This window comes from Juglans regia, chromosome 3 (assembly GCF_001411555.2).
Source record: "Juglans regia cultivar Chandler chromosome 3, Walnut 2.0, whole genome shotgun sequence".
NCBI lineage: Eukaryota > Viridiplantae > Streptophyta > Magnoliopsida > Fagales > Juglandaceae > Juglans > Juglans regia.
In genome coordinates, this window is record NC_049903.1 from 14,519,186 (window position 1) to 14,535,701 (window position 16,516).

At 34.1% G+C, this 16,516-nt stretch overlaps 1 protein-coding gene across 1 annotated transcript; it reads left to right on the top strand.

Moving 5' to 3' along the window:
• The first annotated feature begins 11,036 nt into the window (after positions 1-11,036).
• LOC108988812 (espin-like) lies at positions 11,037-16,144 on the top strand. The gene is made up of 5 exons (XM_018962181.2): positions 11,037-11,441; positions 12,569-13,186; positions 14,223-14,646; positions 14,902-14,979; positions 15,535-16,144. The coding sequence occupies exons 1-5, from the start codon at positions 11,431-11,433 to the stop codon at positions 15,586-15,588; spliced, it is 1,185 nt and encodes a 394-aa protein (XP_018817726.1). The 5' UTR covers positions 11,037-11,430; the 3' UTR covers positions 15,589-16,144.
• The last annotated feature ends 372 nt before the right edge of the window (positions 16,145-16,516 follow it).

A 16,516-nucleotide genomic window follows, 5' to 3' on the forward strand; every position in this document is an offset into this window, starting at 1 on the left:
ATTATAATAACATTATCTTATATATAATTATATTAATAACATATGATCAAACAAATTACAAATGTTCATATTTAAGATTAACATTTTATTTTATAATTTATAAATTATAATATGAAATTATTTCATATATGATATATAATTATATATAAAAATTTAATATATTATTATATATTATATATAAAACTTATATATATATAAATATTTTGTATAATATATAAAATTAATTTTTATATATATATATTTTTTCAACCGGTCCGGTTCGGTCCGGTCCGGTTCCGGAAACTACGGAACCGAAACCGGACCGGTTCCGGCCGGTTTTCATAATATAGGAACCGGTTCCGGACCGGACCGGTTCAAAACCGGTCCGGTTTTCCGGTTTCCCGATTTAAATTTACACTCCTAATTATTAGTAGGGATAGGTGGTGGATGTTATAGGGTCCTTGCCAAACTCTACAAACTCTTCAATTGCCTCCAAAGGCCCGTGGTGGTCTCTTCGTTGGCCACTTCGCACAAAACTCCATCAGAAAGAGATAACAAAGTCATACTATACGTTTTCTCTTCCTCTTCCTTTGTTGATGTAGAAGGTTCATCCGACACCTTCTCCTTCAAGACTTTAGCCAACTCTTGTTGTCATAACAAGGCCCTCATCTTAATGCACCACAAGTTGAAACCGTTTTGATCATCGAACTTCTCTACATCAAATTTCACCAAAGCCATCTCTCAAGAGCAAAGATCTTCCACAGAGCCTAACACTTTGATACCAGTTTGTTGGGATCAAGTGGAGATCTAGAGATGAACTAGATGTAGAGAAAGTAATAGTGGAAGGAAATTAGAGTCAAAACAGAAACGAAAATCAGTAATCACACAAAGACACCAAGATTTAAGTGATTCGGCTTCAAACGATAGCCTACGTCCACTGGCAGAGTTGATCTACAAAGGAATTTACTAACAAAGATGGAGTACAAGAGATGTATCACAAATTTCTCCTCACTTCCAAAGCTCCAATACACCAAATGAGCTCTCAAGAATCTCACAAAAGGAGTTCTCTATCTTTTCTATATACTAGCATCACTCACTTCCTCAAAAATACATTTATATATAAAACGGTATAGGAATTTAATTTTCTGAACATTTGCTCGAGCATATTGTTAAGTGTATATCGAGCAAACAATCTGTCTGAAGTTCATTCCACCCAAGGTTGAGCAACAGTCAAACCAAATTTATATAATGACGTTTTTGATAGAAAATCAAGCCACCATCCTATGTGTATCAATATTTTTAGGTACCTTTCTAGACTTCAAGGCGCAAAAAAGGTAGAGAGGTAAGTGCAACGATATTTTTAGTACCTTTCAATTAACGACATGTCATATTATTCTAGACAAAACATAACGATAGCCGTTTTTTTTTCCCTTCGTGATTTCCGTGTTTCTGGGGTGGGTGGATGTGTGTGTGACACGAGAGTGAGAGGGAGAGGCAGGTATCGATGGACCCATTCGAAGCAGCCAGCGTTTGAAGGAAGAGGACGGCTCTGCTTCCGTAGCTTTTAATGCACAACAACAAGACGACAATGACAGTATGGATATTCATTCCCCTGCTGCCGACCCTTCCGCTTCCACATCAACACCTGCATCAACCGCTACAACAGCAGCAGTCTGTGTGGCCGAACCCAATGCGAAAAACTAGGACAATGAGGAGGGAGGACAACATGGATGTTGAGCTCTCCAAGTTATCCTCCACTGCCACCCTACTAAAATGACCAAGATGCATTATGCTCTTCTTTTTCCTCTTATTATTGCACCCTCTTTTATTGGCATACTCCATTACTTGTCATTACTCATCAGGTTGGAAAAATGCAATCCTGACAACCCATTTACACTTAAATTATCAAGAAGTGTTTCTCTCTGGCAATTTGAAAATAAAATCATGATTTAAACAAAGCAAAGAAAGAAGCATAATGCCTATATGGCGAAACTTGTTGATTATGCTAAGTCGTCTGTAAGATGAGCTTTTGAAGGCTTCAGCTAACAATCTATGACAGAATCAATCCTCAAATAGTGTTTTCAAGCAGGCTTTGGTATTTATTAAGGTGAATGAGCTCACTCAGTATGTTTTCAACAATAACAGCATTTTGTTTTTCAAATCCAGTTGGGATTTACTAACAGAAGTTTCTGTTATAGTCCCACTTTATATAAAAACCACGTTTCTCAAAATTCTTCAGTTTAAAGCTTTATTTTTTTTCCTTGTGCCTCTTTATGCAGAAGCCGTAATCTGTATTGGGACCTCATGTAATGAGTTATACCACTAGACATGTCCACTAAACTATTACATCTTGACAACTTCTACAGGGCTATTTAATCGCAGTTCACAGAGGAACAAATGAGTAGGTATGAATCCTAAAGGAGAACTGGATTTCAAAATTCTAACATGAAAAGGGTATGCTTCCTATTTGATTGTTGTTTTTCACCTCCCTTCTTCCCTTGTAGCTCGGATTTATTTCTTGAGTTCAATGTGTTGGGGAGAAGTGTTCAAATTCCCACAAATTTGTCAATTTCTACTTTGTTTTATTTGAGGTGTAGGGGATTTATCGTAACGATTGGTCTCGTGTTTTGCCAAATATTCATTTCGTCTCATGTACCATTTTCTGAACTTTCCATTACAGTTTACTTAGTGCTTTTGGTGTGACTTTGTAGAGATGTGTCATATTCATTTTCACATTTGCATTGAAGTTCATAATTGTTTCCTATGGTGTGAATGCAGTTGCTAGCAAGCATCACTGGAACCCAGAAGATTCCTGTGCCAATGAAAATCGTGGTGTCAGGAATGGCAAAAAGCTTTGTTGGTGAACTTGTCGAAACAGGTGCACTACTGCCCACTTGAATTATGCTGAGAACTCATTTCAGGAACAACAGTTGTTCACCTTTTGGTTATTCATACAAAGGAAAGAATAAATGAGCATTGGAAGACAGATGAGATTGCATGAGATTGCAGGGCGAAGTTCATCTGTGTCTTCTCAAATAGTAAATTTCTATTGCAAATATTTCTAATAGAACTTGGAACTCCTCAAAAACTAACTAATAGAAAGACCACACACACGAAAAAGAAAACATTTTTCTTACTTACTGTCTAAATATGTGATATTTTGATTTGTAAGTTGATGATGTCATGAGAGAATTAAATAGTAAATAGTTTAATGGCTGCCATGGTATTTATGGTAGAACTTTCTCCACTGTGCCTGATAGGAGGGTAATTATTCAATAGTTCAGAAGCAATAATCCAGAAGATGGGAATTCCCACCCTTGGCCATTTCTGAAACAGGAGAAAGCCAAGCAGTTTTGCTCCATATATGATAGGGTGCACAGCTGTTTCTCATTTTGTTTTCAATTAGGCTCTTCATACTTAATATATTACAGTTTCATTTCGACTCTGAAGCTCGGCTCTTTTATCTTCTCCTTTTTGGTTTGAATGGTGACATTCTTAAAGATTTGGCAGCACATTGCTTTCATGATTGTTTAATCTTTATCCTGCTCAGATGTTATATCCTTAAGCCTTCCAGAAGTTCGTTCATACAGAACTCTGCTACTACTTTTTTTCCTTTATTTTGTTAAAATACTGGGGCAATTAATCTTTTGATTGCTATGCTACTTTTATTTTTGTTTTCAGTATTTGTTATGCTACGTATTATTAATTCAATTTGGCTGCAGAATTGGGATGCAGTACATTAGTCGTAGAGAAACGCTTTAGCCATAAAGAGATCCCACAAACTGACGTGGCTATAGCACTTCTCTTAGTTGTATATATCAGAGGCCTGAACCTACACTTAATCTGCTTCAATGTTGTGTTGAAACCCATGGGTACAAATGCTAAACTTCACTTTTGTGATACAAGAAGGTACACATTTTTTTTTTTAAAGGAGGATCATCCCCCTGATTTATTCAAAAGCCTCACTTTTGGCGGAGGAATAGCATAAAACAAGCAAGAGCATAAAACGTACCATAGCAAAAACCAACAAAATAACTAACCCCAACAAAGAATAAAAAACAGGACACTCCCTAGTCCCGAACGACAACGTAAATATGGCATGCTCAGCTTATCCAACCGAATCAGACCACGCAACAGTCTTGGCATAATCTGTAATTGATTCCAGTTTGAATTTTCACCGTCTGCACCATGCTTAGCCAACCAGTCAGCCACCGAATTCCCTTCCTCATAAACATGCGATACCGAATAATCCAAAGAAGAAAGGTACACATGAGCATAGTTTTTTCATTTTCTCCCCTTCTTTTTGGGCTTTGAAGTTGCAATGCCTGATTAGTTTTTACTGTTTATTGCTCACGGATGCAATAATACCAGCTTAAGTCATTGTGGCATGTTTTTTTTTTTTTTTATCTTTTCCTTTTTGTTTTTCCTTAGCAAAGGATCGATGTAATGGGGCGTTGCATTGGTACTTGAAATGTAACTTCATTCCATGTTCCATAGTCCCTACTTCCATCGCTTGTATAGTTCCCATATGGATCTTTGTCGTGTGTGTAAGTTGATGGCCTAAAAGTTGAATTTGCTTAGTTGAGAACTATTGTTCTTACCATTCAGGTGGTACATTTGCTATCTCAGCTTTTTACTCATTCACCTTTGGAATGTAAAACTCCTGAATTAGTCTTGAAGAAGATCAATGGAGGAGCATATAATACGCTCTCGAGACTAGGGTCGGTGAAATGGAAAGTTTAAAGGGAAAATTTGAGGTTTGAGGAACTTGTGCTGAACTAATTCCTGCTGGTAGCTATTATGCGATGGAAAGAGAGAAGCCTTTACGCAGTGGAGAGAAGAATTCCCATAGCTGTAGACCTGTAGCTCTTATATATGCATGGGAAAGAAGAAGAGCCTTTACTGAGTGGAGAGAACAATTCCATTATGGTGTGTTTGGGTGGATGGATGGATTGAGAGGGAGGATTTGGATTTTGGTCTTTAAAATTCAAATCCCTTGTTTGGATCTTATATTAAAATTAAAATTAAAATTTACATCAAAAGCCAAATAAGTTTTTAAGCTTTTCAAAATCTTGAATTTGAAATCTTGGTTGATTTGAAATCCAAATCCAAATACAAATGCTTCTATCCAAATACAACCTTAAGAACTTGATGATCATAATTGAATCTCCTAACGAGGTTATATAGTTGATGTTATTTGCATGTCTAGAAAAGTAGAATTAAGGTGTCAAGGTAATATCTTGTTTATCGCTTTGGAATTGGCCCAATTGGGTAAGTGAAGTAGTATCAGACTGGGATTAAAAAATAATTTCAAAATCACTTAGCCATCTTTCTCTTCAGGAACTCTCTCTCTCTCTCTCTCACTCAAATAATAATAAATAAATAAAAGTATCCAAATATGAGTTTTACCGGAGCTCCTCCTCCTTCCCCATTTCCTTCCCTCTCTCATTCCCTCATTTCTCCTTTCTCATTTCTCCTCCTCCTTCTCCCTCTATTTACCTCATTTCTTAGTTTATTTATCTTTCTCCAAGTTCGAAAAAGTCAGATTTATGGTTTTCCAATAACTCTCGAGACACGCACAGCACAATAAGACTCTTAGACCGCAAATCATTCGGAGGATAATGACAGTTTTGCTGAAATCACCGCGTATGGTCTTCACGTGCCACTTACAACTGCACACGGTCCTCAAGCGCTACACATGCCGGATCATCATAATCACCATCACCAAATCTTTCAGATCTGACTTTTGTGACTGAAATGAGACAAGCTTGTTGCCTTCACACGCCTTCAAAGTTTACCAAAGTTGATCCAAACTGTAACTCATCATTTTTCGTTCTTATTTTTTCTTATTGTATGGTAAAAGTAAAAAATGAGTTTGTCTCTTGGACGGTTTGTCCGTAGAGATTGAATCATTTTTTTTCTATAAAGGGTGAAGTTGAGTCTCTATTTAGACAGAGTGTTGTTTCTTGGACGTTTGTCTATAGAAAGTATCAACATCAATGAAGTCTAAATCAGTCCAATAGTTTATTGGTAGAACTCTAAATGGTTGATCCGATTATGAATGTAAATATACTTTACTATTATTCACAAATTATTCACTATTTTTTTATTACTATTCACTATTTTTTATTATTATTCACAAATCATTTGAGATCACCTTATCATTCAAATTTACCCTTAAGGTTTTATTCAAATACGTGTCGAGTTAGAGTTTTTCAACGAGTTGATTTTATGTTTACAAACATCTTATTTAATATATGAGTAAGTTTGAGCTTATTCACCAGCTATTTCGTTTTGATGAATATATTTTTTACACTGTATTTTATAACTTTATCTATACATTTTGACAAACAAATTTGACTTCTTACTAATATCTTTATAAAGTTTATGTATACATTTATAAGTGATTATACATGTAAGGATCAAAACAACGTATTTAGTATTAGGAACATTTCCTCTAACCTCTTAAATATTAAAAATATTATTATTATTATTTTAAATATAGAGATAATACTATTAAAAATTAATGAAACTACGAAGTTATTCAAGCTTATTTCCGCTTAAACGAGTTAAGTTGAGTATTATATGAAATATATCCTTTAATAATTAATTATAATTTTGTGCACAAATAATTCATTTAATAAATAAATCGAGTCGGACTTTGAATTTGCAACTTAAGTTTTAATTTATTACCTTGTTGGATGAAAAATTGGTGAGATGATAAAATTAGTTGGGGGAGGGGGTGGTCTTTTAAGATTCATGCATTAAGATTAGAGTAATTCTACAGATCAATCCCTATAAACACTCCACATCTCACATCTATAGTTTTTTCATAAAGTGTGAGGGTGTTTTTCATAAAATGTGGGATAGTGAATATATAGTGGCTAATGAAAAAAAAAATTCTTAAGATTACCCATCCACATATATTGAAGCATTGACAATGGGTGGCAAATCATGTTTTCGGGTCATATTCGTGTCATGTCAAGTCATGAACATTCAACTATATAAGTCAACTCAAACCCAACTCGTTCAGCTAAACGTGTCAAACTTCCAAACCCTAACTCAATTGATTTAGATAACAGATCGTGTCGTGTCACCCATTTTGACATGTTTGATAATTATTTATAAATATGTTAATACAATACAACTCATTTAAACTCGTTTGTTTCATGTAAATGGATTGAATTAAAATGCATAACTCATTTGACCTGATTAACATAATTTCACATAAAATTTAAAATTTGTATTTATTAATAACCACAATATCTTAAAAAATATATATCAATATTTTTCAAATTTTAACATATAATAAAACTAATATTGTAAACCATACAGTAACAAATATGAACATCGGTCTAAAATTACAATCTCAACAATAAAAATAATAAAAACATAAGCATAGTAAGAAATACTAATATTATAACTTAACAATATTAAAATTTTAATTTTGAAATAAATTTTAAACAGATCAAAATGGGTTGATTTCGTGTTAAGCAGATTAATCCGTTATTGACCCATTTATAAATCGTGTCTTAACAGGTTAACTCGTTTTGATCCGAACCCGTTATCATTAAATCCAAACCCACTAATTTAGTGTCGTATTCGTATTTAGTTTACGGATCGTATCACATATTACCACCCTAAGCGCTATAAGACTCGTTACCCCAAATATATCTGAAGCAGGGTTAGATGCATATTCTTGCCTGAGAGTTTTGGTTATCTATAAAGGCCATATAAACTAGAAATTTCCCTATTTCAGTTATTGGGTCTAAATCTGTGATATATTGGGTGGATTTGGATCTTGACCCAATTCTAGGCTTAAAGTGTGAGAAAAAAACACTTATAAGTGGATTCTATAACATTTACAATTATCTAAACACTTGATGTGCACGCTATATTTATGCCATGTGACAAGCTCTGGGAAAAACTTCAACTTGCTACAAAGCATGAATGAAATAGGCCTAAATCTATGACGTCTAGTGCAGTTAGTAACACGCTTTTCTTGTTGAATTTAGAGTGGGACGAAATGGTCATAAACATCTGTCGGCTGTTTGGTTCGAGAAATCAAACTTTTTTTTTTTTTTTTTTTTCTATGTTCCTTGGAAAATGATACCTAGAAATCTAGATTTTTAAAATATGATTAATTTTTCATTTGAATAGTGAGAGTGTTTCGTCTCATCACATATTATCATTATAATTTTTTTAAATTCTCGCACAAAATATAATAAATAATTTATTTTGTTTCAAATCATAAAATAATAATATTTTTAAAAAATAATATTTTATTTAACTTTCATGTTAATTCATCTCATCTCAACTCACTATTTAAACGGCCACTAAATTCATAGTATTTAAGATTTTCATGCTTTAGTTCAAAATATCCTTTTATTTTTTCTTGGAAAGTTGGAATGCATATCACTGTGTGATACAAAATGTTTAAAAATTAAATAAAAATTACGGAAATAGAAATTATATAAAATGAAAATGGTATGTATTGTTTGAGATATTTTTATTATTTTTTTATTTATAAACAAATAAAATATATTCGTATACGTTTTTATTCTGTGGAATAATATAGATTTCATAAAGTGTCAAAATGTAAGAAAGAAGTAGCATAAAAAAGTAACCATAATAAAACTCGACGTTAGAAAAACAACTTTCCTTCTATATATAACCATGACAATATCAACAAATAAAAGAGGGCAAAAAAAAAAAAAACAGAATACACCAACATTTATTTTGAGTACATGACTCCAAATAAAAAACACTAAAATAATATAATGAAAAAAAAAAAACCCCCTTATCGAGGAATGAGAATCTGCATTCTCGTCGGTCAAAACATGGTTAAAAACGTATGTAAATTTTAATAGAATAATCTTAGAAAGGAGTCATTATAGCAGTATATATTTTAAATTTATTATATGGCTACTTCTAGTTGATTGTTTCTAATACTTACTTAAAAAGATGTATAGTCTAGATGATGCTACATCATGTGTATAAAATAGATGTTCTCAATAATAAATTCTATCTATATTTATTCATTCCCATGATCATCTCAATTTCGTTTACTAAAATAAAGTTTCAACGCGATAATATATTTTTATTTTAGAAGATTATTTTGTAAGAGAATTCTATTTTTAGAAGTGTTAATTTTATTAAAAATAAATTTACAAACTGGCATGATTTTATATAATTTTAAATCATATTAATTTATAAATTTATTTTTATGAAATCCTTCCGTGACTAAAATATATATATTTTTTTAATCTTTTTTTACTTCCCAAAAGTTCTAAAGAAATATATCTCTACAGATGTAATGAAGCCCATGTTTTCCACGATCGACCATGTTCACTATTCAATTGTGTTTGGCTCTTTTTCATGTCTTTGTAGGACGTGTGCTTTGGTTTTCACTTTTTTAAGCAAATGAAAATGATAGGAAAATGCTAGAGATATTGTCATCTTTATTTTACGAAATGATGTGGCACCTATATGGATATTGCCTCCTCGGCATTTTAAGAATATGGCTTCTTCATCATTTAAAATGAGTAATGCTAAGTCGCGTAAGTTTTACATAATTTTTTAAAAAATAATAAGATTTATTATTAAAAAATTATTATTATTTTATGTGAATTCTTATTTATTTAAGAATTTCACGTTATCTACATATTCTATAACTATAAATAATATTTTTTTTAATTTAAAAACTTAATATTTATAAAATTGTTAGGGAAAAAAAAAAAAAAAAAACTCTACAATCGATGAAATTTATCGAGGATGGCTTGCCAATGAAATTTATTGTCGAAAGGCGATCCCTCCAACAAAGGGAAGGCTTATTTGCGACCTAACCCACAATCTAGCCATGGTTTCAATAAAAAAATCATCCCTTGTTGGTTGTGTTTGGAAATATAATTGTTATCAAATCTTCTTAAATTATGTTATTACTATTTATAAATAATTTATTATTATTATTAAATTATTTTATTATTATTTATAAAATATTTGAAATACTCTCAACATTCAAATAGAATCAAAAGTGCACATGATACATTCTAGACACATGAAAAAAATATTCTTTATTAATAAAATCTATTGTTTTATAAAAGACTTATACGAGATTTATCTATTTAAAATTTATACTTAATATTACTCATTTTTAAAAGAATTTGGCTTACATCAGTTTAGAAAATCAACGTTGAAGACTGTTTTAGTTAAAAAAATAAATTAGAATTTTTCATCAATTTTTCAATCTTATTCATTCACTTTTTAATAAGATATATTCAATAAACTTTTAATAAGATGTAACTCAAGCCTTTATTAAAATTTTGGTGTAAACCTCACAATATACGAGAACATATCTATATTCTACGAAGTTATATCAAATTTAAAACATTTAAAATAAATATGTTTTTTTTTTTTTTTACTTATTGATGTTAATATTATATTCACATCAATATTATATTTGGTGCATTAATAACTAAATTTACAAATAATCTTTTTTCTTAAATGCGATAGGCAGTCGTTAATTACATCATTATATATATATATATATATATATAAAGGTTTCTCATATTAATTATATGAAAAAGAATTCAAAGAGGGTAATGATTAGCATTTGGTATTCCAATTTTTTTAAAGAGTTTTCAAATTATCATTTAAAAAAAGGTTTTGAAAGCTTTTTTGAACACAAAAAATGATTTAAATAAATCATATACTGTACGATTGTTACCATTTAAAAAAAAAATAGTTTCAAATTATTATTCTCGACATTTAATACCTTTAATTAATATTTTGAGCGTTACTAAAGAGTAATTTCATTTAATCTTAGCATTAAAATGGGCTTTAAAATATATTATATCCAATATATATCTTAATGCATGGAGCATAATCATTATGTTACAATTGAAGGTAATAAATTTTTTTATTTTATTTTTTGTTAGAAAATTGAGAGAAAATACATAAGGTAATATTTACCACTGGTGTTGGGAAATTGAACTATTATTGAAAGGTTATAGTGGCAGAGTCGGAGATTAAAGGAAGAATTTAGGGGTGTTTTAGAGAAGTCGAATAATAAACAAAGGAAGCACCTGTTTAGAGTCTCTCCCACTCACTCCCATACCCCTACTTCTATATTATTTGTACTATCTCTTCGTTTCGTTGCCCATCTTCTGTAGCTGCTTCTTCTTCTTCATCTTCTTTCTCTTCCTCCTCCTCTTTCTCGTACTTCTCTTCTGTTTCCTTCGTCTTTTTTTTTTTTTTCCTTCTCTTGGTTCTCTCTGTATTCCATTCATTGTTCTTAGATTTATGCAGAGAAAAGAAGTCATTTTGAGAGGTGATTTTCATTACCAAAACATATGTGTAAATATATATGTCACAGAAAGCTGATTGAGTGAGGTGATTTGAGGGATCAAACCAGAATTTGTTCCAGCGATTTTCATCCTTTGGAATATATACATGTCGATGAGGTCTGCCTCCATATAACCCTTTCTTGTTCTGTCTATCTGTCTGTCTGTCTGTTGAGACTACAATGAGGTCTACCCCATTGCTTCAGGCCTTGAGATGATTTTCTTTTTCCTTCCCTTTTGTGGCTTTATCTGATGGCGCAATGGGTTCCTGGATCCTGTTGTTACTGACAATTGATTAACTTGTTTTTGGTTTTTCTTTGTTACTGCTGTCTGAGATCAGCCTTTTTTTATGGTGGAAATTGTAGGCGAAGCAGCAATGTCTCGTTTCTTTGAAAACTGAGCTTCTCACCGCAATTTGATTCTTCTTTCGGTTGTTTTTTTTCTTGAACGGATGAAAATGTCACGGAAAATTCTCCCTCCCTCCCTCTCTCTCTCTCTCTCTCTGGGAGTGTAGATTCATCGAGATAACCATCAGATTGAGATTGAGATTCGCAACTTTGTTGCAGTGAATTCCGATCGGTCATCATCCTTGAGATTCTTCTGTTGGGAGCCTCTACATCCTATTCCGGCTACAAATCTCGCAGGCTGATTCTGGTCTTGAGATGATTTCTTCTCTACACCGATTGACGTTTGTGAACCTGCATATACTTGATAATAAATTTGGAAAAGCATCAAGGCCAACCAAGTTCCTGAAGTTCTTTCCTATAATCCCCATCCAGGGATTCGCCAAGCTTCTTATCCTTACCGTAGCTCCCTTTGCTCTCTGCTAGAATTTGGTGCAAGTCAAACCCCCATTCTGTTGCTGGCGGATTCACTTGTGGCCTTGTGTCCCGAACATGAATTTCCATTCTAAAAAAAGATGATATTTTCATTCATTTTCACCATAATAGTTGAATGTCTGTCTATTTCTTTCGCACTCTAGCTGTTGTGTGCTTTCTTTTTATGGGTGTTGAATGTGTTCTTTATGTAATGCCAAATACATCTTAGAGCAATTGGAGTGTGGTGCTGATAAAGGGAATCTGTCCTATTTGTCAGATCTTGTCATAACCAAACATCTCGGCCTCTCATTATTTTGTTTTTGATTGTTTTTTTCGAATTGAATCAGAAGAGTCAAGTGCTTCGTTTCTGCAATATATACTGATTCGGCTGCTAATGGAAGCGAATGTGTGTTTGGTTTGGTTTCACAGATATCAGAGAGTAAGCAGCCCAGATGGCGTTGCTTTGAGTAATGGGAAGAAGCCCAACATCAATGGCAGAATTCTCAACCCGACTACCAATACCACCAGAACAAATGTGAATGGCACCAGTTGTTCTACTTTGGAAGCCAAAGGCTTCAGGTTCAGATCCCCATCTAGAACAACCCAAGACCAAATCAACACTTTTGAAGCTGCACCCACTTCTCCCCAGTCCGACAACCACCACCACCACCAGCAGCAGCAGCTCCATGATCCCCCATCAGCAGCGAAGAACCACCAGACCCAGAACCCGAAGCGCGACAGGAGTCCAAGTCCCTGTGCGAGTGCGAGTCCCTGCCCGGGCCGGGGTGCCGGAGGTGTTAATGGAGACATGTTACTGCAGTGGGGCCAGAGAAAGAAAGCAAGAGTCTCAAGAACGGAGATCCGGGTGCTAACTGATGACTCGGCATCATCGTCGTCGTCGTCTGCCGCTATCAAGGCCCAAAGGAGACTCGCACCCGCCACAACGATGCCGCCACCGCCGCCTCCGCCACTGCCCCTTTCTTCTGCTTCTACTCCTAACGCCCCCACCAGACCCAGAAGGGAAGCTTCTGCCTTTCTTTCCAACAGGTTTCTTTCATCTCTCTCTCTTCTTTTGTTTCTTCTCTCTGCCCATTATTTTCTTTTTTAATACGCATATATGCGTCTTTATTTTCTAAGATTTTATGTGGATCTTCTTTATGCCCTATTTCCTTCTTCTAAATCGAAAGTCTTCTCTTCTATTTTTACTGGTCTCGGTCTTCGTGTTCTTTTCATTATTTTCCTTATAAACCTTATGATCTCATCTGTAACTTTTTAATTTAGTCTAGATATAGATAACTAAACGCACATATCGATCTGGATCTTCGTATTTGCTTTGTTTGATAAACTCCCGAGTTTCAAAAGAATCATGTTTTTACTTGATTTACTCATATTGTTCCAAAATCTGAAGACTGAAACCATGTATTGTTGTTGCCATGGTTATCATTGTTTTTATGTTTCAGCTGTTTCTGTTCAATCCGAAGTCTCACTAATTTACTTTTGTGCCCCTCGAAAAGATGGGCTTGGGAAAATCTAAGACCTAAAAACAAGCTTTTCTTCCTGTAGTGGGTATCCAAGAAGTCCGATCCCCAGTCGTCCTCCCTCTCTAGTTTTTATCTCTGCTTTCCAATTCTGTGTGTCACAAATGTGGGTTGGGGTCATGGGGTATCACCCATTAATGCTCTTATACCCTTGTCTTTTATTTGTGACAGAACACAGCTTTGAGTTCCAGTCCGGTCCCGATCTTGAAACTTGAGAAATTTCTTTGAAAACCGTTTTCCTTATTCTCTTTTCCCCATACTAATTTGTACTTAAATATATATATATATATATAAAACCATGTATCTTTGATTTTCTCCTTTCTTCAACGTATTTCTTATCATGATATGATATGCAGCAGCACTAGCATAGATAAAGTATGTTAAATGCATTTTTTGTTTTGGGTGGGTATTAAGAAAAATCGTGTCTTTTGCGAATTTTTCCGGTCCTAGGAAAAGCTTTTGAACTTGATCTACTCTGCCATTACCCCTAAAGCGAGAATCTTTTTATCATCTATTACATAATATTAATTGGCCATGATGCCCAGGAATTTAGAGGAGCGATCTGGTTCTGGAGCAAACGGGTCACCATCCAGAAACGGTGGCAGCAGTAGCCGAGTGTTGCCGAGATCTATGGCCGGAAAACGATCTCCTCCTCCGGAGAAACTTGATAGAAAGATAAATCCTTTTTCTGGGTCAGCAAAAGATGAGAAGGAGAAGCCAAATGGATCCTGTGATCATCTTGATTCTGCTAATCAAGCACACTCAGAGCAGGAAGCTGGGCCTACTAACACTGCTGCTCCATTGACTGGAGGAGGAGGAGAAAAGGTGAACGTTGAAGTGACTGAGTGGCCCAGGATTTACCTTGCTCTGTCGAGAAAGGAGAAAGAAGATGATTTCCTTGCAATGAAAGGCACAAAACTGTCTCAGAGACCCAAGAAAAGAGCCAAGAACATTGATAAAGCTCTCCAGGTATACTACAATTAACTATAAAGGGGAAAAAAACCATAAATCATATAATAATAGTAATAATAATCTGTTTTATTTAGTGGCTCTTTTTTTTTTCAATCATATAATAATAATAATAAATAATAATCTGTTTTATTTAGTGGCTCTTTTTTTTTTTTTGAAAAAAAAAAATGCTGTCTTTTGTTTGGTGCAGACTATTCCGAATTGTTCCATACAGATAAGAAAAAATAAAATTGTGGGTTATGTTTTTTTTGGCAGTATTGTTTTCCAGGGATGTGGCTGTCTGACTTGACAAGGAATCGATATGAGGTTAGGGAGAAGAAATGTGTGAAGAAGGTATTGATGCTTTGTTTTCCTCTTTTCTTTGCCTTTTGGATTGTGGAGAGAGCCCACAAGATTGTTTGGTACGCCCACAGTTATTTACCAAAAGAAAAAAGAAACAGTAGGGATGCGTTTTCAAATTCCTTCAGAGTTGCATTGCCATAAGGGATACTTTTTAGTACTTGTGCAATTACTGCACAAGCTCCTTCATGGACATCTTTAGATTCTCATCTGTTTTTCATTGACCCATTCTCCACGATCCATTGCTTTTTAAATATATATATATATATATATATATATATTTGGTCCATTCTTCACAATCATGTGATTGACTTTGGGTGTGTTTCCATCTACCTTCCTTGATGGAAATTACAACTGGGCTGTTGGCTCCCACATATTTCTTCTCGAGTTTCTGACAATTCCTTTGCAAATCATCAACCCTTCATCTTGACTTATAGAAACATCGCCTGGAAATAGTGGTCTTTCGGGCATTATTGTAGATTTGATTATATTTGCAGCAAGACTAAAACGATCTGCATGTTTGTTGCTTGTTGTGGATGGCATATGCAGCAAAAGCGAAGGGGTCTGAAAGGAATGGAGAGCTTGGACAGTGAATCCGAGTAGCCAATTTTCCAGTCAATTCTGCTCCAAGAAAATTAAAAAAAAAAAAAAAAAAAATTATATTATGTTGGTTCATAGTGGGTGGGGGGGGGTAGGGCCCACCAACAACCTTTTGCAATTAATATATTTGGCCCTTTCTTCTACTGTTAAAGATATCAATTTGAGGTTGATATATCATATATCAGAGCTTGATCTGCAAAAACACACGCAGAGAGATGGAGGCAGGTGTGACTGAAATATCCAGAGGTACTCAGGGCCCATCCAAGCCAAGCCCTAGTCTTCTCCCAGAGAGAGACTGACAACCAGAAGAGCTTTTACTCAGCCAAGTTTTTTAATGTAAGATATAAAAACCAGCTAAATCAATCACGTGAGGAAACCCTCCAAGGTGGGGTTCTTTTTTTATGTTAGTGCCTGGTTTTTTTGGTTGCTTGTCATTTGTTTTGCGTGGAATTCTTTGCTGTTGTTCATGCTCATCCCGTGTTGAGAAAGAGCTGCCCTCCACCCTTTCTGCAGCAGTTTCTTCCCCATCAATGACAAATGAATGAGCTGTTTTCACTGGTAGTTGTAAGACTTGTGTACTGCTTGCTGATTTAATGTTCTTCCCCCCCCCCCACCCAAATGGGATAAGGCAACTACCTAAAAATTTGTCTGAGTTGCTTGGCTGTTTGGTCCTACTCCTACCATTTATGAGACTGTAGAATGGTCTTGGTGAAGTTCTTAACATGGCTAAATTTCCGATAAAAAAAAATATATTGTTTTATGTTTACTTTTTGAAACAAGAAAAAAGAAATAAAGAGGTGTTGAGGTGCTTGATATGAATTTGACAAATATAAAATGGATTTGAATTCTGAGGTTTTTTTCTCCAACAAAAACAATTGAATCATGAATTTAAAAAATAAGTATTTATAATTAAATCTACCCATCTCAAATT

Excerpts from the sequence above, each read along its gene's own strand:
- LOC108988812 (XM_018962181.2), top strand. Across the intron at positions 14,647-14,901 it reads ACATTGATAAAGCTCTCCAG|TATTGTTTTCCAGGGATGTG; the intron begins GTATACTACAAT and ends TTTTTTTGGCAG. Across the intron at positions 14,980-15,534 it reads AGAAGAAATGTGTGAAGAAG|CAAAAGCGAAGGGGTCTGAA; the intron begins GTATTGATGCTT and ends TGGCATATGCAG.